The sequence below is a fragment of the Rhinatrema bivittatum genome, chromosome 16 (assembly GCF_901001135.1).
Source record: "Rhinatrema bivittatum chromosome 16, aRhiBiv1.1, whole genome shotgun sequence".
Classification (NCBI taxonomy): Eukaryota; Metazoa; Chordata; class Amphibia; order Gymnophiona; family Rhinatrematidae; genus Rhinatrema; species Rhinatrema bivittatum.
This window is the reverse complement of record NC_042630.1, coordinates 16,723,142-16,747,012: the sequence shown is the minus strand read 5'-3', so window position 1 is coordinate 16,747,012 and position 23,871 is coordinate 16,723,142. Positions and strand designations below refer to the sequence as shown.

The following is a 23,871-nucleotide window of genomic DNA, read 5'->3' as shown; positions in this document are numbered from 1 at the left end:
CTCTCTCTGTGGACAAGCAGCACAAATAGCCACACAAGATTGGTGATGTCATCCGACAGTTGGAAAAATTCTCTCTCAAATTATCACTGCGTTTTACCAAGAAAAATGTCATGGATGACTTCCTTGATAAAGCAGGCAAAAGCTCCTTTTAAATCCTGTGATAAGTGTCACAGAAAAAAGGCTGTAGTGGATTTTCACAATCTGTGCTTAAACATGTCTTGGACCAGACCATGACAGTTCAAACTGTGGCCCCTGAGGCAGAATGTCCCTGTAGGCTTTGGCTTTTTGAGACCTCAAACTCAAATAAGGGCTTTCAAGCTCCTCAGAGCGAGGTTGATCAAAACATTGAAAAAGAAATTGAAATTTTTTTGCAATCAGAACCTTCTTCAAAAAAATCACATGAAGAAAAAATATGGCACCAAAGGAGTCCTTGGTGTGAGAAAATGCATCAATGCCAACGCATCATAGTGTCAAGGAGTCATGATGCAGGAATGTGAGTGCTGAGACGTCATAGCACTGAGCCATTGACGTTGAGGCATCAAGTGCAAAAACATTGGCCTCAGGGCTTCATAATGCATCGGCGCCATAACACCATAGTGCAGAAACTTTGGTGCCAAGACACTATAGCGCAGAAAGCACGGCACCAGGACATCATGGCGCAGAATCCTCAGTGCCAATGCAGGAGGCATTGCAACAGGTACAATCAAAAATTTGGAAAATGCCATTCACAGTACCACTGGTGGCAAAGAATATTAACGTAACATAGTATTGATGGCAGAAAAGGACCAAATGGTCTATCCAGTCTGCCCAGCAAGCTTCTTATGGTAATATCTACTGTGCCATCTAGGTCGCCCCAGGCTTCTCTTAAGTATAGTTTGTGCATTTACCCCTAATTCTTATGATAAGGATAGTAATATTTTCAATAAAAAACCCCCCAAAAAACAAGCAACTGTCAAACCCATAAAAAATTACTGCCTTCCTGAAAATTCTGACAATGCTGACTTTTGTTTTGCTTTTGGACTTGGCCATAGAAGCAGTCCTGTGCTTATTTCATTATCTCTACATATCAGTATCCCCAGACTATAAAAGTCGGGCCCCATATTGGTTGCTGTCTGAATCCAATTCCCTCTCCCCCCACCTCCGAGTCCCCCGCCAGCAAAGCAGAGAGTGATGTTGCAGTTGTGTCCAAAGTATGAAGGCTTATTTGTTGAGGCTAGAAATCCCCATACTTCTATAGCACCAAGTGGGTTACCCCCATGCACTCTTTTCTTCATTTCGTGTTCACTTTTTAAAGTTCTGTTAAGTTATTTCAATACAAACTAGCCAGGATTCTAAAAACAACTAGCTAGAATTAATATATAGAGATTTCAGTTCATGCAACAAAGGAAACACAGCAGAATATAGAACAATAGCCTGAAGAAATAAAGTCTATATTATGGCTAACAAATTAGAAATGCAACGTCTCTGGAGAGGTACCTGAATAATATATTTAACTTCTACATACTACTTCTTAATGAACCCCTGCAATGCCTTGTGAGTCACCTGACCCAGAGGCTACCATTTTTTTTTTTTTTTTACTTAAAAAAAATAAGTTCAAAGGGGCCCTGGACATGCAAAGGTCCGAACTGCCACAAATCGCTCATTGTAAAGCCAACTATGAAAAAGAATAACATTTACTTGAATGTGCCTCCAGGTAAAGGCCCTAGATTACTAGTCACAGTCGGCAAGAGGGTTGGCCAAGGAGAATCCCTCAAATCTAGAATAGTGGCTCATCAAATTCAGATGATCCAATTCCTGTGCAACAATTTACAAAGACTAAAGGAGCACTCCAGAAAATTCCTTGGGGAAGAACTTAAGGCTTTTTGACAAAGTTATGATGGAAATTGAGGATTGAGCAAAACATATTTATACGTTCAATCTTTGACTCTTTTGACACATCTTCAGCTATAGTGATAAAAAGAATGACCAGATGATCAGAGGCATCTGGCCTAAGAGAAGACGTGCATGAAAAACTGGTGGACATGTCATGTTTGGGAGACACCCTCTTTGGGAACGAAATAGAAGAGACCATTAAAAAAAAAATCAAAGTTCGGCTCTGCAGCCTCTTTCCACCTCACAAAAGGATAACATCATCCCAAAGAAAATTCAGGCAAGAATCTTACAAAAGATCTTAACTATTTTCAAAGATGAAGATACAATCTGTATCACTATTACAGGCAGTGCCCAATCATCCTGCAAAAAAACTCCAGCAGCCATATCAGCAGACACAACAACAATAAACCAGGCCAAGAGGCAGGGAAAGGCAACAATAGAGGCAAGCACAGCAACCTCCACAAAGGATCTCCTTAAGTTCGATAAACAAGTGAAAAGCCATCAGAACCCATATCTAAAAATATCAATAGTGTGGAGACTCCACTACTTTACATATCAATGGAGTCAAATCACAACAGACAAATGGGTTTTGAAAATATAAACCAAGACTACTTTCTGAATCTTCAGATTCTTCTATTACAACATCCTCCATGTTTCCAGAGGCATACAGAGAAGCAAATACTCAATCAAGAGCTGCAGTATCTTCTACAAGTAAAAGCAATTCAACCAGTCCCTCAATGTCAAAAAGGAAAGGGAGTCTACTCTGGATACTTCCTGATTCCAAAAAAGACAGGGGATCTAAGGCCTATTTTGGATTTCAGAGATTTGAACAGAAGGAAAAGTTCAAAATGAACTCGTGTATAATCCTTCTGCTACTGTAAAAAGGCAATTGGCTGACATCCATAAATCTCAAGAATACCTACACACATATCGTAGTAAACGAAAACTCAGGAAATACCTAAGATTTTCCTCCAGGATTGCCATTACCAATACAAAGTTCTACCTTTCAGACTGGTAGCAGAACTGAGGGTATTCCCAAAATGTCTAGTGGTAGAAGCTGCACTTCTAAGGAAAGAAAACTTGCTAGTCTTTCCATACCTAGACAACTGGTTAATATTGAATACATCCTACGAGAACTCTGTGATAGATAGGGACTTAAGCGATCCAGACTATGCAGAATCTGGGATTCATAATAAATTTTGAAAAATCAAGCTTAATCTCAAAACAAGATTTGAAATTGATACGGTCCCATTTAGATATGGTCAAAAGCAGAGTGCAACCAAATTACAAACTATGGCACAGTCCATGTTCTCAAAGAAATGGATAACAGCACAAAACTTCATGAAATTGTTGGGCCATATGGCATCAACAGTGCATGTCACTCCCCTTGCTTGTCTAAAGATGAGACAGGATCAACGGCATCTAAAAAAGTTACTGGAATCAGCAAGTGCACTTCTCAATAACCAAATCTCTGTGACAAAGGACCTAAATGGTATGTTTGATATTGCAAATAGGATAGAGAGAAGTCACGCGAAGATTTGAGTTTTGAATTTCAAAAACACAGACTTTGTTAAAATGGGGATGGAAGAAGAACTGGAAGACTGGGAGAAAATGAGGGAGGTGGAACAACAGTGGGTCAAATTAAAAGGAGCTATTACAAAGGCAACAAATCTATATGTTAGAAAAGTAAATAAAAGTAAAAGGAATAAGAAACTAATCTGATTCTCAAAGAAGGTGGCTGAAAAATAAAGGCAAAAGAACAGAATTCAAAAAGTATAAAAGATCCCCAAAAATAGGAACCCATGGAAGAATACCTGGTGAAACTGAGGGAGACAAAGAAAGAAATCAGCAAAGCAAAAGGTAAAGTGGAAGAAGGATTGCCAAAGAGGTAAAGCGAGGTGACAAAACATTTTTCAGATATGTCAGAGAAAGGAGAAAAGTCCAAAGTGGTATAGTGAAATTGAAAAGTGACAAGGAGCAAAGTGTGGAGAAAGATGAAGAAATGGCGGAAATATTAAACAAATACTTCAGTTCGGTGTTCACTAAAGAAGACCCTGGAGAAGGACCGTCGCTAGTTAACAAGACTGTGGAAGGGGCTGGAGCAGATGAAACTCCGTTTACAGAAGAGAATGTAAAGGAAGAGCTAGAAAAACTGAAAGTGGACAAAGCCATGGGGCCTGATGAGGTTCATCCCAGGATACTGAGGGAGCTCAGAGATGTGCTGGCGGCTCCGCTGTGTGACCTGTTCAGAAGATCCCTAGAAACAGGAGTGGTGCTGAGTGATTGAAGAAAAGCGATGGTGGACCCACTTCACAAGAGTGGGAGCAGAGAGGAGGCTGGAAACTACAGGCCGGTTAGCCTCACCTTGATCTGAATGAAAGGATAGTGAACTATGTACAATCTGATGGGTTGCTGGACCTCAGGCACCATGGATTCACCAGGGGAAGGTCCTGTCAGACAAATCTGATTGATATTTTTGATTAAATGATTAGAGAATTGGATCGAGGAAGAGTGCCATATGTGATTTACTTGGATTTCAGCAAAGCTTTTGATATTGTCCCACATAGGAGTCTAGTGAACAAAATGAGAAGCTTGGAAGTGGGCACCAAGATAGTGGCGTGGATTACAAACTGGTTGACTGACAGGAGACAGCGTATAATGATAAATGGAACCTACTCTGAAGAAAGAACAGTGGTAAGTAGAGTACCACAAGGATCGATTTTAGGAACGATTCTGTTCAAGATCTTTGTGAGCAACATTGCGGAAGGGATAGAAGGTAAAGTTTGTCTATTTGCGCATGATACTAAGATCTGCAACAGATTGGACATGCCTGAAGTAATAAAGAGAATGAAAAGTGATTTAAGAAAGCTTGAAGACTGGTCGAGGATTTGGCAACTGGGATTCAATGCTGAGAAGTGCCAAGAAGAGCTGTATGTGATTGGAGGGAGGGGCGAAGACTAATGTGCATGGATTGGGATTTTGGGGTGATAGTGTCTGGCAATCTGAAGGCGGCGAAGCAATGTGACAATGCGATAGCTAAAGCTAGAAGAATGCTGGGCTGCATAGAGAGAGGAATAACCAGTAAGAAAAAGGAGGTGGTGATGCCCTTGTACAGGTCCTTGGTGAGGCCTCACCTGGAGTACTGTGTTCAGTTCTGGAGCCTGTATCTTAAAAAGGATAGAGGCACTCCAAAGAATGGTGACCAAAATGGTATGGGAAGACTTATGAAGAGAGTCTGAAAGATCTGAATATGTACATCCTGGAAGAGAGGCGGTGCAGGGGAGATATGATACAGACCTTCAGGTACCCGAAGGGTTTTAATGATGCACAAACCTTGAACCTTTTCTGTTAGAAAGGAAACAGCAAAAGTAGGGGTCACGAAATGAAACTCCAAGGGGGAAGAATCAGAACTAACATAAGGAAATATTTTTTCACAAAGAGGGTGGTAGATGCCTGAGATGCCCTTCCGGAAGAGGTGGTGAGGACGAAAACATGCCCTTTTGAATTTTTTCACTGTTTTGGTTTTCATCACCTCTTCTGGAAGGGCATTCCAGGTATCCACCACCCTCTCCATGAAGAAATATTTTCTGACATTGGTTCTGAGACGACTTCCCTGGAACTTCATTTCTTGACCCCCTAGTTACACATATGGATTTGGTTTCTACACAAGGTCAGTGGACACAGTAAGAGTCATGTCTTCACACCAACCTATTGGAATTGAGGCTATTCGAACCATGGCTGAAGAACAAAATGCTTCAGATCCAAACTGACAGTCAAGTAGGAGGAACAGGATCCTCACACCTTTGCAGGGAAGCATTAGCAATTTGGATTTGGGCCATCAAGAGAAATGCATATATCTCTCAGGGAAGGACAATATACTTATGGGCAGATTAATTCAGCAGCTTCAGCCACAGCAATGGTCCCTTCATGAAGATACACTGGAAAAACTTTTCCAGTAATGGGGAACACTAGAAATAGACCTCTTTGCATCTCCAATCATAAACCTCCACTTTATTGCTCAAAAAGACCATCCAACGAAGCAATAAGAGGGATGAATTCTCCATGCCATGGGACAAGCCACCTACTTACTCTATGCCTTCCTTCCAATTCTATTGATAGCAAAAGCGATCCAGAAATTAAAGAAAGACAAAGGATTGATGATACTGATAGCCCACACTGGCCATGTCAGAGTTGGTTTCTATGGCTTAACAAACTGACAATGTTTTCATCAGTCATACTACCATTATTTCCATGCTTTTAACCCAATACAAATAAATTGTTACTTGCACAAGGCATATCTGCCAGTTTCTCCTGGACATCATCCCTGAGGCCTGACATCCTTAACAATGCCAGCCTTCTTGCTGCAATGCCTATTGCAGATAACCTTTGTAGCAGTATCAAAAGAGTCATAGATAGACCGAGTGATATATTTTGCACAATCCTTCATGTCTGCAATGATTGCATTGCAGGTTTGCTGATCTTCTGGCAGTTTGTTGGATCTTGAGATAATTATAGGAGGGGGGTCCAGCTTTGGTGCCGGGTCTACCGCTGTCGAATCCCGGCTTGTTCGATCTCGTGTTGTTAAAAGAGTTTCTGATTTACTCTGTTTTGCTGAGCCTGGGTGCTCATATTTCAGCTGGAACTTGTGCTAAATCAGCATCCCCAGGGCCATGTGTCTGCAGGCGCCACGGTTAGTAGAATCACGATCTGGTTGGAAGCATTTGAGGCAAAGAATATGTAAATCCAGTATGGACATCTGAAATCCACACAGTTTGCAGTTCTTAAACTGGCTTTTCCCCCCTTTGTTGCTGATGACATTTTGAATTTACACAGCAACGCTGAGAAAGAGACGATGTCTCACCATTTGCTGTAGGGAAGGAAAATAGACCGAGAAGACTCGCACGCAGGCGTGCTAGTGCAGAGAGGCCCGGGCATGCTTAGAGAGAAAATCAAACCCCCCCCTCTTGGTGCCGTCAGATGACGTCACCATCTTGTGTGGCTGTTTGTTGGCCTTGTCCACGAAGAACGGTTTTACCTGGAATTTTACCCAAACGAGTGTCTTTGAAAATTGCCCTCCATTTGGAGACTGTGTTTAATGCAACATTTCTAGCCAATGCAAAAGTCAGGGGGCTGGGGGTGGGGGAGGGAAGCTTGCATCAATGATGCCGCATTGTAAGGCTTCCTGCAGCAACGAGAACCCATAAAATGAAACCCTGGGGGCAAAAAAAAAAAAAAGCAAACAGGCTTTCAGTTCCTCCCTCTCCCTTGCTTCACCTTCTTTTCTGTCTTTCTCTCCAGCTGCCAACGGCCCCCCCGTAACGGTGAAGAAGGAGAAGGAAGCTGTTGCCGACAGCCTGGACAAGAAAGAGGGGAAGAGTGGGGAAGTCATCTGCATAGATGACTGATGCTGTCTCCCGCTGCTCGCACTCCCTCTGCCCCCTGCCATCATTGGCTTCCCACCCCCCCATTTCCAAATGGCCTTGGCAGGGGGGGGGGGTTTCTGGGGGATAAAAGGAAGAGTGTCTCCAGCCCACCCCACACTTTCCTGTTCAGTTGCTTACGGTGTCTTTGAAGACACGCGCGCCCTCCTCCCCTTTCTCACGGTCCTCGGAAGAAGAGTCCTATCCGTGGCCAAGGAGTCCAGTGCTATCCTCTGCCTCCCCACGTCAAGACGTGAAGATACCCTGCAGCTCACTTCCCGTATCGACGCGGAGGCCTAGAGAGAACAGTGGGGCATTATTTCCTTCCTGTGCCGACGTCCCTGTCTAATAACGATCCCGTGTGTGTGCTGCCGCTGCTCCGTGACTCCTGGTCCGCGCGCGCCTGCCTCGGCAGACGGCTGAGCGCACATCACTTTTTATTCACGCATGCTCCGGTCACTGTGAAGCGTGGGTGCCCACGGAAGCTGTGGCTACTTTCATTCCTTCCAGGATGTTGTCTGATAGGACTATGCCAGATAGCGGGCAGGAAGAGCACAGCTTAGTGCTCTCGGCCCTTAACACACAATGGGACACCGGGGGGGGGGGCGGGGGGGAGTGTAACAGATAAACCGATCTGGTGTGTGTAGGAAGCAACCGAACGCATGTGGAAGCCTTCATTTTGCAAAGGAATTTTTACAGCTGGAGGTAGAAGCTGCTCGATAACCTTGAGGGCTTTGGGGCGAACGTGTGTTATGGATTGTTTATCGGCTCCTGGGTAGCGTTGATACTCTGTATGCCAAAACCGAAATAAGATATTTGTCACCTTTGTAGATTCCCCTGGTGAGACTCCACTGAACCTCAGGGCACGTGAGAGCTATCGATAGGCAACACCGTGCCTCTCTCCGCTGATGGGGCTTGTGATCCCTCCGAGTAGCGAAGCTAGAGTGTAACCTCTCCCAGTGAAGCCATGGCAGTCCTGCTGGACATCTGTTTGTCTTAAATGCTCTTGCCCCCGCCCCCCCCCCCCCCCTCCCCGGCTCCATCTATCTCCTCTTTTCAGAGGCCATGCGGGCCATGGCAGCCTTTAGCCCGGCTTCTGAGACTGAGGGATCGCTCTTTCTCCGTGCAGGGCAGAAACGAAAAGCTGCGCTTGCACATTCCGTGCCCGGACGCTCTGGCATGTGCACCATGTGCCCGAGATGGAAGACGCGTATGGTTAGTTACCCAGCCATAAAAAAAGAAGGCAGGCCTTTTAGGTCTTTTTATTGTTTTGAACACAGTTTTAATTTTAAATGCATCTGTATTTTTTTATTTTTTATTTTTTTTTTATTGTGGTTGCAAACAAAGTTTTTGTGGGTTGTTTTTTTTTTTTTGTTTCTAAAAGGGGATAGTTGTGTCCAAAGTTTTAGCTTGGGGGTGGGGGATGCAGGGTTCACCAGTGGCAAAGCTTTCTGGATTTTGTATTTTGGAATTCTGTACCGGTCTCTCCACCAGTCTGGAGCCAGCCCCCTCCCCCCTGGCCTGCTGTATCCCACCGCAGGTGGCAGACAAATCAAAGAGCAGCATGGTGTGAGGGGGCCTGACTCTGCCATCGACCGTCGGGACCTTGAGCAGCTCCAGAACATCCTCAGGGAGGGGGGGGGGTACAGTTTTTCCATTGCCCTGCTGACTTTGAGGGAGGCTTCGGGGCGAGTCCCATTCCTTAACCAACAGCTGGAGAAAAGTAGGATGAGTAGGAAAGGCCCTGGTCAGAGGGCGGAGCCCCGCCAGCACGGGGGTCTCCCTTCTTCCCCGAGCTCGGCTCCAGCAGGTGGAGAAATGCCGCAGCCTGCCGCCTCTTCAGGCCAGCATCTGCCGGCGGATCAGAAAGCCCCCGTGCCAGACCCGAGTGGGAATGGCCTCATGTAACACGTATACGCTCTCAGCTGACCCCCTTCCCTTTTTTATACGTTAGATCAATCACCGTTAGGATAATGGTCCTCGCTATTTACGGGTGCACTATTTAAAAGTTGTTTTGGGGTTTTTTTCCCAAAACGTGGTTTGAGAATTGTCCCAGTCTGCACCACCCCGCGCTCCCAAACTTTCCCTTTGAAAAAGAGGTGCCAGGTCCAGTGGTGCCGCAAAGTTACCCCCACGAAGCGCACATCTAGCAGAGGAGTTTGAGAAGAGGTTAAACCAGTTATCAAAAGAGAAGTCTGCTTAGAAAATTATCCCCGACCATCTACCCCCCACCCCCCACCCTCTAACCTCCGCTATTTAGTGCTTGGAAATGTTTCAGAAACCTGCTGTGCACTTTTTGAATTTTCAAACGAAGGCACATAAGTGTGTACACCCCCCTACCCAGGAACGCCTACGAACAGTCCAAGCAAACCCAGAGCATGAATAGGACATACATGCGTTATTTTATATTATTTATTTGTGTTCATATTCTTATATGCTGCCAAATCCATATTGTGTTCCAGGCAGATACCAAATATGCATTCATGATTAAAACTACAAAACAGTCAGTCCTGAACACAACAGTAAAACATAAAAGCCCGCGTGTCAGATGGCAAATATTTAAAAAGCCCGTTTCTGCAAGTAAAAACCACTTTTCTGCATTGACAATTGCCCTCCCCTCTGTTCAGCAGGAAGAGCGAATGAGGTTAAGGTTCTTCTTTGCTCTGCGCTGTTCGTTCAGTTTTAAGGACTGTTCCCAATCTTATTCCAAAGGTAAATTTTTGCCAACCTGCCTCTTAAGAATGCGAAGGAAATCCAGTTCACGCTCTGTAGATGTTAAGAGGGTACTTCTGTATATTACTTGGACTGAACCAAGGATGTGTAAAAATCTGACCAAATTGTTTTTGCTGCAGGATTTTCAGCAGCAGAGCTTTCCGTTTCCAGATGGGTTAAAATAGCTCTTGCAAATCTGTTTTTTTTTTGGTTTGGTAGCTCTTTCTGTTTCGCAGCATCCCCCAACCCTGGCCGACCAGGATCCGATGACCTGGGAATTGGACGGGGTAGGAGGTGGACCTTCTGCATGGAGGTGCGCTGCATTGAGCTGAGCCACACCGATGTTTGTAAGTCTTAGAAATTCAATAAGGTGCTACTTCAGTAAATGCCGAGGGTTTCAGACTGGCAGAATGAGAAGTTTGGCTTGCTACCCACTGTTGATTTCTCTGTTAGTTTTCCCCACCAGTCTGTCTGTGTTTCTTGCTGTCCTATTAGAGGGAGGTCATTAATGGTTTTCTGCTCAGTTTTTTTTTTTGTGTGCGTGTGATGCTGTGGGGACGGGAGGAAGGAGTCGGTGGAGAGAGAAGGCCAGGTCCCAAAGGTGCCGTGGCTAGCAGTTCTGCCACCTCTGTGCCATGGCAAATCCCATGCAGCTTCCAGACTTGTGGGGGCAACTGAGCAGATATCGACCTACTCAGTTCTGCACAGACCTGAGGCTCGATGCCCTCTAGCACTCCTCGGCCAGAAGAAGGCGATCTGCAATGCTCGGAAAACGTTGGACTTGCAGGTCTCAAAAACTAAAGCTAGCTGGGGATGGAGGATTTGCAGCCTGCCCTCCATGTCTCACGTCACTGAATTGCAGTCGGTCATGCGGGCTTTTTGGGGGGGGAAGGGGCCCCATGCCAGGCGTTTTGTAATCATGTTTCACGATTGCCATATTCCACGCGTTTTGTTTTTTTTTAGTTGCGTCCGCTTCACCCAGTGTGGTATGGACTGTTGCGGTTAGCGAATCCCCCAGCAGGTGTATAGAGCTGGCAGGCGCGGCCAGAGTGGGGGGAGGGGGGATGGTCCAGTGGCCCCCGCCATGCTGCAGGCTCCCCAAAAAAATGCAACTCCTCCCCTCCTTTCCCATTCGGTTCCTACAGCTTTTCCAAATGGGTGGGAGACATTTTAACCCAAAGCATTTTTTTCTTTTTCCTTCTCTATTTTTATTTTAGGTGTTGTACATATAAATTATACTTTGTTTTGGAACTGGCTGTCATTGTTGCTTCTGTTTTATGAAGGGGTTTTCAGGGCTTTGGGGATTTTTCCCCCCCCCCCCCCCGTTTCTGTTGATTTTTTTTTTTTTTTCAAAAGTGTTTCTATTTTTTACATTTTGGTTTTTTTTTTGGTCTTGGCCACCCGACATGAAGATTACGAAATGGAGGGGGACTGTGCTGCAACTGTAATTAAAAAGAAAAAGAAAAAAACCAAGAAATATATATATACCTACCCAAGAAGCCCCTGCGTGTCTGTGTTTTGTTTTTTTTTTTTTTTAAATCTGGGCGGACCATGGAAAAAGGGTGTTTGTGCATTACGCAGCCTGTGACGCCTTTTGGGGGAAGCAATCCAGGAATTACCTGGAGGACTCTGTCCGGTTTACATCTTTCAAAAGGATATAGAATCAGGATGGAGTCTGTTCAGGGGGGGTGGCTTCTAAAATGGTCGGTGGTCTTCACTGTAAAGCAGACCGGGGACAGACTTAAAAGAACGAAACCTGTTTGCCCCAGAGGAAAGGTGAGATAGGGGAGATATGTCAGACCCGTTTAAATACCTCTGACCTATCACTGCACAACAGGTAGGCCCTACCTCGCTCCTTTAAAAAACCAGCTCATTGGACAGCCCGGAGCGTGTCCTTCCCTGGTTCTATCCCTCACCCCCCTGAAGTGCTGGCTATTAGCAGGAGCTGTGGGAGAAGTGCAGTCACGTTTAGTACTTCAGCCTAGGCCGGGCCACTGATGCATCTTAGAATACAGGACCCACCCTTGCTTAAAACTGAGCCAAACATTTCCACGTTTAAAAGTCTGACATTTCTCAGTCTTCCTTCCTCCCCGGCCGTCAGATCCAGAGGTGCCAGGCTCCTGCGGGTGCTGGAGCATCGGGCCCCCCCCCCAGTACCGAGCAAACTCCTTCACCGTCACCAGGGAGGAGAAGTTTGGGGGTGGCATTCAGCACCTCCCCAATTGTTTTGAAACGCCGACTCCTATGATCAGATCAGTAGTAAGCTGGCAGCATGGGCAGACATAGGAAGAGCATGTGTTCCCCTCCCGTGTCCTGATTACAAAGGAAGTGTGCGTGCTGTGGTGGGAGATGGCAATCGCTGTGTCCCTACCCTGCCTCTAATCTGCTCACAGTACCATGTCCCCAGAAAGCTGAGAAAAATCGCAAAGAAGGGGGAGATGGGGGGATGGACAAGAACCTAAGGTAAAGGAGAAGAGGAAGAAAGGAATCCAAAAGGGGGGAGGGGGATGAAGAGGAGCCTGTGGGTGTGCGAGGAGAAACAGAAAAATCGGAAAGGAACTTGAGGGGGTGGAAATAAATTTAAAGATGAGAGACGGAGTTGGGGGGGGGGGGGGGGAGAGAAATGGGAGGGGGGATAGGTAGAGAAGGATGGGTGTGAGCAAGAGATGGAAAGGAATCTGGGAGGAGAACGAGCAGAAAGGAAGGTGACGGAATGGGGAACTGAGCATGGGAGTGATGATGATCCCCCTTCTAAAAACCCCAACTCTCGTGCGGGTCATACATGGCAGTTAGTCAAAAATTGTTTTCCATGTAGGACTAGTTTGAAAAAAACTGAATATAAAGTCAGCTTCTGCATTTCATTAAAAAAAAAACAAAAAAAAAAATGCTCTGTAAAAGTTGGAGCGATCTTGGAATGTGAGCTCACTGATTTTCATGTATTTTTCCCTCGGAGGCGTGGGTTATTGCTCCTTGACTGCACAGCAGCATTGCATTTGCTGCCTGACACAAAGCCACAGCTGAGAGGAAGCGCAAACGATAGGTTTTAAGAGTACTCGGGAGTTTAACTTACATTCTGGTTCTTGTTATTTTGGTCCATCCCCCCATCCCTTAAGCGTACACACGTTGCAGAAGCCTTGGATACACTGCACCGAAACTCAGATCCTCGATATGTTTAAAAACTTCAGAAAAATGTAGGCACTGAAAATATCGTAATAGTCGAGGATGGCAGAAAAAGACACAAGTGGCCCATCCAGTCTGCCCAGGAAGATTTTTCAGGGTTGTAACAGCCGTTCCGAGCAGGTTACCCCCATGTCTTCTGCTTAGGGGTTTTAACTGCTGCTCCGTGCATTTTACCTCGGTGCTCTATTACCAACCTAGGGATCCTTTGTGTTTATCCCCTTGCTTTTTTTTTTTTTTTTTAAATTCTGGTGCCATTTTAATTTCTCCAAATATCGCTGGAGACTCCAGTAATAGGCAAGATTTAGGGGCTGGAAATGCTTGCTGATTCTGGAAAAACCACAGCGAGTGCAGGGGCTGAAAAAGCCAGCGGAGAATCCAGCCTGAAATACAGCAAGCACCTGGAAGAGACTGAAAAATACAAGGGGCAAATCCAGCACAGTGCAAGAGCTGAAAAAAACTGAAGGTCATGGATGGCTACAGCATAGTGCTAATGCCAAGGTCAGGCACTCGATCCAGCAGGCTGATGCTGACAACAAGGTGCTAAGGAGAAGAGGCAGATACAGGCTTGTAGCCCCGGAAGGCTTACAGTGGTATAGAAACCAACCAGGTCAATGGTGACTGTGGCCGGTGAGGGGCTGCATATTCATGAAACGCCTTCACTAATTTTTCTGTCAATTTAGATTATTACAAAGCTTGGTACTAAATATTGTGAAGGGATTTTTTTTCTTCTCTGGGTTCAGACCTGTGCAACACTGGCATTCTTCCCAGGGGCTCTGACCTGGGGGGCTAATCTCACTGGGGTCTACAGTGGCAGTTACCTGAGGGGCTTGTCACCTGCATGCACACAGGACTACCTTGGGGAGGGGGAGGGCTTACCCAGTGTAAATACAATTACTGGGGTTATACCTGGGGGCTTGAACCCAGGAGCATATTCCCCACACAAACAGCCATACACACAGGTTGCAGGTAGTTAGGAACGTAAGTTTATTAGAGCAATAAGAGGAGAGAACAAACAGAAGAATTAGTTGCAGGTAATTGCTACATATACATAAAGCTTACGTGTTTCCAAAGGATCAGTCTGTGCTACCTCGTCCAGAAGTCCTCCCTCCCTCTCTCTCTAGTTCTTATTTCTCCGTACACACTAAATGCTTGGGGAGCTGCAATATCCCTCCCTCCGAGGTCTTATCAGTTTCAGGCACAGCTGTGTGGCCTTCACTCTGTCAGGCTTTAGCATCATTAATTGCTTTCTTTCTCACCACAGAACTACTGGCATAACTACAATGAACAGACTCTTGCCTGTTCATAAGCATTTCACAGTGCAAAGCAGTAAACACGAGTTCACTCAGAGGTTGGCCTGTGGCCTTCAAACTAGTCTGTGTCTGGGTGTGAACTCTGAATCCATACGGCCCAACCTCCACACACATCCTCAACCAGAGTGGTCAGAATTAATTCCAGTACAGGGGAGGAACTTATAACATAATAATGACCGGCAGAAAAAGACCAAATGGTCCATCCAGTCTGCCCAGCAAGCTTCTTAAGTTCGTAATTGCCGCTGCGTGCAGGTTACGCACAAGCCTTATATTCATATTAAAAATCAAAACCAATCAACGGTCAAACCCACAACAAAATTACTTCTTGCAACATTTTTACAGAGTGAGCAGCCTTCCTGATAATTCATACAATGCTGCTGCTTGGCCATGGAAGCAGTCCTGCGCTTTTTCCATAATGTCTGCAATTCAGTACCCTAGACGGTAAAAGTCAGGGCCCAGAGCGATGCTGCAGTTACATCAAAACTATGCAAGCTAATTGGTTAAGGGTAGTAATCCCCATGCCTTCTGTTAGAGGTAGTAGCTGCTGCTCCATGCTGGTTACCCACCATGCACATTTTTCTTAAATTTCTAACTCTAGCCTTTTAGGGAGCCAAAGTGTTTATCCCACGCACCTTTGAATTCTTTCACTGTTTTTGTCTTCACCACCCCTTCCGGAAGGGCATCCCAGGCATCCACCACCCTCTCCCTGAAGAAATATTTCCTGACATTGGTTCTGAGTCGCCCCCCCCTGGAGTTTCATATCATGAACCTTAGTTCTACTGTTTGTTTTCCACTGGAAAAATGTAAGAACATGCAGCATTTGAACCATTCGGGTAGCTGAAGGTCTGTATCCTATCTCCCCTGCACCTCCTCTCTTCCAAGGGGTACACATTCAGAGCCTTCAGCCTCTCCTCATAGATCTTCCGCTACAGACCCCGCTCTCCATTTTGGTCGCCCTTCTCTGGATCACCTCCCTCCCTGTCTCTATCCTTTTTCTGACGAGGTCTCCAGAACTGAACGCAGTACTCCCAGGTGAGGCCTCACCAAGGACCTGCATAAGGGCTTTATCGCCTCCTTTTTCTTACTGGTTATTCCTCTCTCTATGCAGCCCAGCATTCTTCTGGCTTCAGATATCATCCTGTCACATTGCCTCGCTGCCTTCAGATCATGAGACACTATCACTCCAAGGTGCCTCTCCCACTCCGTGCGCATCAGTCTTTCATGCTCCATCACGTACAGCTCTTTTGGATTGCCGCCCCCCAGATGCACGGCTCTGCACGTCTGGGATTCAAAGCCAAGGAGTGCAGCGTATTATATATATTTCATGCACCGTGGGAAAACGGTGCATGAGCTTTTAAATTGGATTGCCTGGGTAAGCTTGCTGCTTCCTTGGCTCCACACTGTGGATGCAAGGCAGTTCTCCCTACTTGTCCTAGCGTTCTGTGACAGACACATCATAACTTCATTCAACACGTTTCTATGTAGGGCAGGGTCAGTGATAAAATAAAACAATTTGAATGAAACTTTTTTTTTTTTTTTTTTTTTAAATTAAAGTATTGTATGAGCAGGAAACAAAAATGAACCTGGCTTTCTGGAAATAAAAAAAAAAAAAAACCGCATTTAAAAGTTACATTTTCCTACATTAAGGCTCAGATGTAGTAAGCATTTCTCCCACAGACACAATATAGGAGAAAACCTATATAATAATAAAGAGGCTGTTCTCAGTAGCAGATAGCTCCTGGTATTGGAGTATAAACAGTTTAAAAAAAACCCCAAAAAACCCCCACAGCCTATCCACGAAGGAACACAGGCTGGGCTTTGTATTCCAGGTCTGCTCTGCAGCATCACTTTCCAAGGCTTTCTTCATCATCCAGGAAAACCAGAGGCCACTTCCTGCCGATCAGTCCAGGCGCACAGCACCAGCAATCTCTTTGTACTTGATGATGAAGTACGGGTAGCACTGATCGCTGTCAAAGATGACGTAGATCTGCGGCTCTTCCAGGCTGTCCACACACGAGTCGTAGAGGTCGCTGGTGGCGCTGCCCGGCAGCAAGGCTGGCGGGCGCCGCAGGCTGCCGAGGCCGCGAGCCGACTTCCCCACTAGCACCTTGGAGAGGAAGACGTAGTGGTGGCCGCTGGCCGAGGAGGAAGCGTAGCGGTGGGAATAGCTGGCTTTCCTGGCGAAGTAGCTGCCCTGGCCGTAGAGGGCGGCGTGCTTTCCGGACAGCCGGGGGTCGAAGTTATGCTTGCAGATGGCGTCGACGGCGCAGGACACGGTGCCGTGGAACAGGTGCCGCTCGTTCAGGGCCCTCTCCTCCTCGGACATCCTCCGGCACATGTGCTCCCTCTTTCTGTGGGAACGGGAAGAGACGAAGAAGAGAAAAGTCAAGTGAGGCTAAGAGCACCTGCAGGAGCTCCTCTCTCTGCATTCTGCTGGAGTCTCCTCCGTTATTTGGGGGGGGGGGGGGGGGGGGGGGGGGGACAGAGTGTGTGCATGAGACATTGGGGGGGGGGGGGGGGGGGGAAGGGCCGCGGAAGCTTCCTTACCGCCTGTACTTGTCCCATAGGAAGAGGTTCTGCACCCGGCTGATGCCGACGATAATGTACTTGCTCTCGGGCATGGTTTTGTGGAACAGGCTGTAGATGAGGTGGTACGCCCGCTCCTGGGGGCGCACGGGTTCTTGGGAGAAGTCCAGTGCAGGATCTATCGACTTCCAGGTCTCTGGATACTCCGGGCCCAGGCCAGGCTGGCCAGCAGCTGGCGTGGGGGACAAAGGGCAGAGCTCCGATCCGGACAGCGTCCTAAGACAAGGTAGGCAAGAAGAAAAAAAAAAGGCACATCAGCCCATTCTATTTCATCCATTTAGCGAGCATAATAAGTTGGAGTAAGCCAGTTTCAAAATGCTTTTTTTTTTTTTTTTTGGAAGGAGGGAATGAGCACGTGGATAAAGGTGAACTGGTAGATGTGCAAGGGAGGGGTGCGAGGGATGGCCCCCGACGCCTCTTGCAGCGGGTGCCCACGTGCATTCTCGCAGCAAAAAAATGTCTTTGATATCCAATAGCGGTGCCCGTCCCCGTTTACCTGAGCTGGGGCAGCATCAGCCCAGGAGCTTGGAAGGTGGGTCGGCAGCGAATAGCTCTCTTGGTACCGGTGCTCAGGTTCTGCTGGCACCCCGAGCGCAGGTCCAGCAGGTACTCGTACTGCAGCGTGCCACAACGCAGCTCCGTGGCGCCGGCCCGCAGGGCCTCTTGGATGCGCTGGGAGAAGGACTACAAGAGGAAGAGACGTGAACGGATCGGAGGCAGAACCAGGCGGCCAGAGGTTTGCGTGCGTCTGTGTGTGTGTGTGGGGGGGGGGGGTCTCTGCTCTGTGACTACCTCTGGGTACTGCCCACATGCGTCCGGATTTCTGCTCTTCCCTTCCCGTGTGTGTCTTTTCCCTGCGACTCCTTGTGGGTGCTGCCTGTGTGTTCCCTGATCCGTGGCCGTCTTTCCCCCCCCCCCCCCCCCCCCGTGACTCCGTGCCTATGCGCGTCTCTGCTCTGCGACCCCCCCTCCCCCCTCCATCCAGGTGCCCTCTGCCTTATATATATATATATATATATATGTCTCGGCTCTGCGGCTTCCTGCGGGCGTTACCCGCTTCGCGGTCATCAGAACCGAGGCACCTGGGGGATCAAGGAAGCTCTCATCCGGTGGCAACGCTGGGCTCGGCACCCAGGCTCCGCCACACCCCCCCCCCCCCCCAGCTGAACGATGCGGCCCTCCCACCCTTTGTACACATGGCCCACCCCCCAGCAAGACCTAATGGGGAAAGGCTTCTTACCCAGGAATACTCCTGCCACCCGCTCTCCAGCTGGTAGTAATACTTGTAAGCGGTGTGAAAACGGACGTCGGAGGAGGCCGCCGTGCTCAGCCGCCGCACGTGCTGGAAGACCTTGCTGTCCCAGACCAACATGGATTGCAGGTCGATGACGAAGGGCAGGTCCCTGTGAGACGGGGAAAAACAGAAAGGAAAGGTAAAACCAGTTGAAGCAGTAGCTGCGGACGCAAGTTTTTTTTAATCGTAACCTTTTTTTTTGGAACTACGTCCGGGTTGATGCTCTTCACTTTCTCGGCTCATCTCGTTTTTAAGCAAAGCTCCTGCACAGAGGAGATGGCTAACAAGGCTCAGGATGTGTTTGACATAATCAAACACTGACCCGACATCGTTAGACATGGCTTGTGCTATTCTGATGGCTTTGGCGTCACAGAGACTGGTTCACCCAGCCTGGCTCCTTGGTTGAGCAAGTAAGAGCATAAGAACATGCCGTACTGGGTCAGACCGAGGGTCCATCCAGCCCAGCATCCTGTTTCCAACAGTGGCCAATCCAGGCTACAAGTACCCAGCAAGTACCCAAAAACTAAAGTATACCCCACACTACTGATGCCAGCAATAGCAGTGGCTATTCCCTAAGTCAGCTTGATTAATAACAGTTAATGGACTTCTTCTCCAAGAACTTATCCAAACTTTTTTTAAACCCAGCTACACTAACTGCACTAACCACATCCTCTGGCAACAATTCCAGAGCTTAATCGTGTGTGGAGTGGAAAAGAATTTTCTCCAATTATTTGATGTATCTGCTGTTTTGAAATATTTTATTCGTATTTGGAAAAAAGTTTTATGAGTTTTTAATTATTAGATGGTCCAATCATCAGCTGTTTTGAAATATGTATTTGTATTAGTAAGGTTTTACTATTATGATTGATGATTTCTATTTCTTGATATTGTTTGATGTTTTGAGAAGAATGGTGATGTTTCTGTTCTTCCATTCTTACACTGCATACGGAGTCTGGCTTCTTGTGGTTTCCAGTTTACTTTCAGTCTGCATGCTTCAATTTAAACTTTATTGCCTCTTAATATCTGGGGACTGTCTGTCTGTGTTGTGCCTTGTGACTGAGGTGAGGGACTGTACCGGCATGTCGTGTCTGTGTAACCATCTATAGCAACCTGTCTTCTTCCAGTTTCCTAACAGAGGATGTATTGCTGTTTTAGGGCCTGGTGCACTATCTGTAGTGTTTACTTTCCCAAAGATAGGATTGTTACTGTTTGAGTGCTGGTAGTTAGTGCTGTTCTGGTATGGGAAGTATTAGTATTTGGAAATTCAGTTTATTCTTGGCTTTCTGAGGGCCAAGCCAACAATGCCACAGGCCAAACACCATGCATGTACCAAGCGTCTATTTTGCTTTTTTGGCACCACAACAGTGCATGTAAATATTATATACATGTTGTAAGAGATATTTTTTACCTCCGAAGACTGTGCTGATATTACATTTACCCAGTCAATATTGGGGTAATTGAAATCTCCCATTATTACTGTACTGCCAAATTGGTTAGCTTCCCTGATTTCTCTTAGGATTTCGTCTGTCTCATCATTTTGGCCAGGTGGACGGTAGTATACTCCTAGCACTATACTCTTCCCCAAAACACATGGGATTTCTACCCATATATATTCTACTGTGCATTTAATCTCTTGTATGATTTTTATCCTGCTGGACTCTATACCCTCCCGGACATAAAGTGCCACACCCCCACCAAATTGATCCTCCCTATCATTGCGATATAATTTGTACCCTGATATAGCACTGTCCCAAAGAGTAAACTGCTGATTGGAGGGTAGAGTAATGCTCCACTTGCACACATACAACACAGAGCATGTCCTCTCATGGACTGGCAATGACCAGCAAAGGTGACAGGGCGTCAAGCAGTGCAGCTCAGCAGAGAACACCTGTCATGCCTTGTCACGTGCTACCACCCTGCTGGAACTCAGTGCTTAAAGGAGGTGGCTCAGAACCAGGAATCGTAGCGGGGGGAGTCTAATGAGTGATCAGTTTGCTTGCCCTCCCCCCAATGAGAAGAGCGCACTTACCGATACACTGCCTGGACTAGAGTCCTGGCTGGATCACTGTAAGCCCGCTCCAGTGCCTCCTGGCCATCAGCCCCCACGTTCTCCCAGCAGTGGGTGCCCCGGTGCCAGAGCTGCCAGTGATAGGGCAAGGCCGTGTGATGGCGCGGGCACTGCCTGCCCCGGAAGCAGCAGCCGAGTAAAAAGTCCGGACAGATCTCGACACCCTCCATGGAGTGCGTGTGGTACTCCAGCTGGGCTATGAGCTCCAGGATGTGGCTAATAGTTGCCTCCTCATCCTCTGCCTGCTCCGGCGGCGTGGGCTCCCTGTCCGTCTGCACCGCCACCTCCACCTGCTGCAAAGCCCTCTCCACAGTCTCCATGGTGTCCGTCTTTGCACTGGGCGTCGCCAGGGCCTGGCCCTCTGCCCGCTTCATCAGCCCTCCTACGTCCTTGTACCCCCTTTGCCTGAGGGGGAGCAGGGCCGGCCGTGGCCTGTGGCGTCGCCAGCGCGACTGGTGGCAGCGCCAGGAGGTGGCCACGCTCCCCTGGCATTTGCGTGAACCGATGCCGGCAGCAGTCCCACAGGAGATCGGTGCTGGCGCGGTGTCATGGCTGCCGGCCATGGGAAGGAGAGACAGATTCCAAAACGAGGAAAGGGCTGCTGACAAGAGAAGTCCAGAGAAAACACTCAGATGTGACAACATAAGCATTTCTGGGAATACTAGTAACCCTCACCCTACCCCTAGCCTCCAGGAAAGTGATGTCAGTGGGGTCTGGATTACTCATGATTCATATCTGCTCCCCCCCCCCCATATTCACTGCAGAGTGAAAATGGAAGCTGAAGCTCAGGAGGTCCTGTTTCAAAGCATCAGCGAGCGACCCTTAAAATAATTTAAAAAATAAAATAAAAATGTAACCTCCATTGCAGAACACAGCCCATGCTTTGCCTTCTGTTTTCTCTCTGCAGCGGCCGGGTGGGGGGCTAGTGGCCTCTAATCACATAAGAGTTGCGGGTCTGCGCTCCCCACTCTCTAACCGCAACGTGTTCTTTAATTCACTCACCCATCAAGGCTCACGTGAGCCCCCCTCTTTAACACCGCTCCCGGCCTGCCCGCAAATGACTCAGTTTGCTGAAAACTCCCCCCTCTCAGTTTCTCTTCTCCTTATTTATGTATTTATTTCCCAAAGCAGTGGGATCAGAGGGGAGATATTTACTAGAATCTGATTTTCTTCTACGCCCCCCCCCCCTTTACGGCCATCTCCCTATGGGGTGGGGGTTACGATACTGAAAAAAAGCAAAGTCATCAGCGCCTCGGGCCTCAGGCTGCCTCTCCCCCCCCCCCCAGGAGATACTTTTTCCAAAGCAGGCACCAAGGAGTCAGTTTGCTATTCCACCCCCCACCCTTCCTAAATTCTCCTTCCTCAATTAAAACAAACCCCTCGGGGTTTATAAAGTCCCTTCACCTTCTTGGGCTGTGCAAGGCCCCCCTGGCAAGTTTGCAGGCCCACAACTCCAGAAAGAAGGGGCTTCCTCCCGTGCTAAGAGCGTTTGGCAGCTTCTCCCCCCCCCCCCCTTTCCCCGGGGCTTGATTTGAACACTCACCCCCGCTTCTCCGGCTGCGGTCGGAGCGCCAGCAAACGTTTGCAGGCCTCCTCCGGGAGTTTGCCGAGGCCGAGCTTTGATTTGGGTTTTTTTTTCCCCCTTTCTTACTTCTCGTCCTGCCCCGTCCTGCTTCGCGAAGAGACACTGAGGGGGGCCCGGTTCTCTTTATCGCTTCTCTCCCGGCCAGGCCCTCCCTGCCTTCTCTGAATCACCCTCCCCCCCCTTCTCATTTTTATTATTATTATTTATTTTTTTTGCGTGACTTGCCAGCGCCTCTGCCGATCCCGCCCAGGACCTGCTGCTCAGGCAGGCCAGAAGCCAGGATGGTTTCAGTTTCCTTTCTGCTCTGGCAGCCTGTCGGCTTTCTCCTCCGTGTTTACTGCTGTGCCTCATCTAAATTTTCACCTCTGTTTGCTTTCTTCCACCCCTCCCACAGCACCCAAGGCCTGTGTGTCTGAGCCTGCACTGTAAGCTCAGCCCTTGGGGATGACCCCTAAGGGCCTACCCCCGTGTTACCCCTCTAGACAGAGAGAAGACAGCAATAGTGCAAGGTGGGGGGAGCAGTTTTGAAACCCTGGTGCAAAGTTGCACGTGGGGGTGGCTTGTACCGGCGGGTGGAAAGTCCGCATCTAACGTTGGAGGGTCGCGGTCTACGCGATGTACCTATCCTCCCGACCCCTCGACGTAGCTAGAGCCACGCATAAAGGTGAATTTTAAAAGCGCGATGCGTGCGTTAATCGGGGGATGCGCAAATATGTCAAGCTCACGCGTGTGCGCGCGCGCGGAGCGGATTTTAAAAGCCGCCGAGATAGGCGCATATTCCCGGAGCGTGCCAGTTTTGGAAGGTTTTGAAAAAGGGTGTGGGCATGGGCGTTTCGGGGCGTGAGCCTGTGATGTGCGCCACCGCCGCTTAACTTCTGCCACGGGTGACATTTTAAGTTAAGAAACAAAAGAAAAATAGGCAGATCTGCGGGGTTTTAAGGGCAGGGGGTAACTGGGTGGTGGCGTGAAGGCTGGTAAACCAGGGGAGGTTTGCAGGATGTCTCTCTTAATTGGGCGAACCGGGGGACAAACTGGGAATAACGGCGCCTTGAAATCCCCAGATTTATGAGCTGGAAGCGGCATTTGCGCGCTCCCTCTTAAAATTTGGCGCGCCCTCGTGCGCGCGCGGCCAGGCTGTTTTATAATCCGAGCTATTTTATAATCGCGCGCAAGCTACAAATTAGCCAAGCCCCTGGAGTGCGGGCCAATTTGAAAGTCACCCTCCCTATGCACAAGCACACGGCCTCCTCCATTTACCCTGCTACCCCCCCCCCCCTCACCCCCCTGCCTCCTCTGCCGCCATCACCACCACATGGTACATCTCTTCCTTCATTGCAATCCTCTCCCTCTGCCCCACGTTCCTGCTTTGTTACTTTTTTTTTTTTTTTGCCTCTCTGTTCTTTTAAAATCCGTTTCCGCCGGCGCGACAACACCACCGTCCTGGTGCATAATCCACCGCGGGTGAAAAGCATCTTCCAGCGGAAAGCAAGTTCTGGTCTCATCCAAGTGGTCATAACCGGGCCGATGCAGTAACTGCGCGCAGAAAACGGGCGCCTGTTATCCTAACCGCGCGCCCAGCCGCCTCTCCTGGGCTCCCGATCCAGTATTTAAACGAGGTGGGGTCGCGTAACGAAGGGGGCGCTAGGGAAGTTTTGTGCGTCCCTAGCACCTCCTCGGCACGCACGTCCAAATCACCCGAGTAGCTTAATAGCGCTCATCTCATTAGGAAATCCCCCGCCATCTGATAAATTTTCCGCGTAGCCCAATGCGCACACTGCAGCATGGAAAATTTTACGCCAGCCCGGGGCTAGCTTTAAAGTATTGCCACGCTCGAGGGCGCACTG

General features: G+C 48.1%; 2 protein-coding genes across 6 annotated transcripts in view; one reads left to right on the top strand and one right to left on the bottom strand.

The window, feature by feature from the left end:
* The window catches only part of CHD3 (chromodomain helicase DNA binding protein 3), a 93,540-nt gene extending 85,636 nt beyond the window's left edge, over positions 1-7,904 (top strand). For all 3 annotated transcript variants that reach the window (XM_029582035.1, XM_029582036.1, XM_029582034.1), the window contains exon 40: positions 7,171-7,904. In XM_029582035.1, coding sequence (XP_029437895.1) covers positions 7,171-7,277 — 107 coding nt within the window. In that variant the 3' untranslated portion in view covers positions 7,278-7,904. The remainder of the gene's footprint in view (positions 1-7,170) is intronic.
* An 8,185-nt stretch (positions 7,905-16,089) lies between these two features.
* Positions 16,090-22,289, bottom strand: LOC115078683 (protein mono-ADP-ribosyltransferase TIPARP-like). 3 transcript variants are annotated; one of them, XM_029581653.1, is made up of 6 exons: positions 21,986-22,289; positions 20,404-21,043; positions 18,321-18,483; positions 17,577-17,764; positions 17,042-17,296; positions 16,090-16,845 (listed from the first exon to the last, which is right to left on the bottom strand). In XM_029581653.1, exons 2-6 carry the CDS (start codon positions 21,003-21,005, stop codon positions 16,395-16,397), a joined length of 1,659 nt encoding a protein of 552 aa, XP_029437513.1. In that variant the 5' UTR covers positions 21,006-21,043; positions 21,986-22,289; the 3' UTR covers positions 16,090-16,394. The 3 variants fall into 3 exon arrangements, with proteins under 3 accessions (XP_029437513.1, XP_029437514.1, XP_029437512.1); XM_029581654.1 differs by having other exon boundaries at positions 22,094-22,289; XM_029581652.1 differs by having other exon boundaries at positions 20,404-21,040; positions 21,986-22,288.
* Between the last annotated feature and the right edge of the window lie 1,582 nt (positions 22,290-23,871).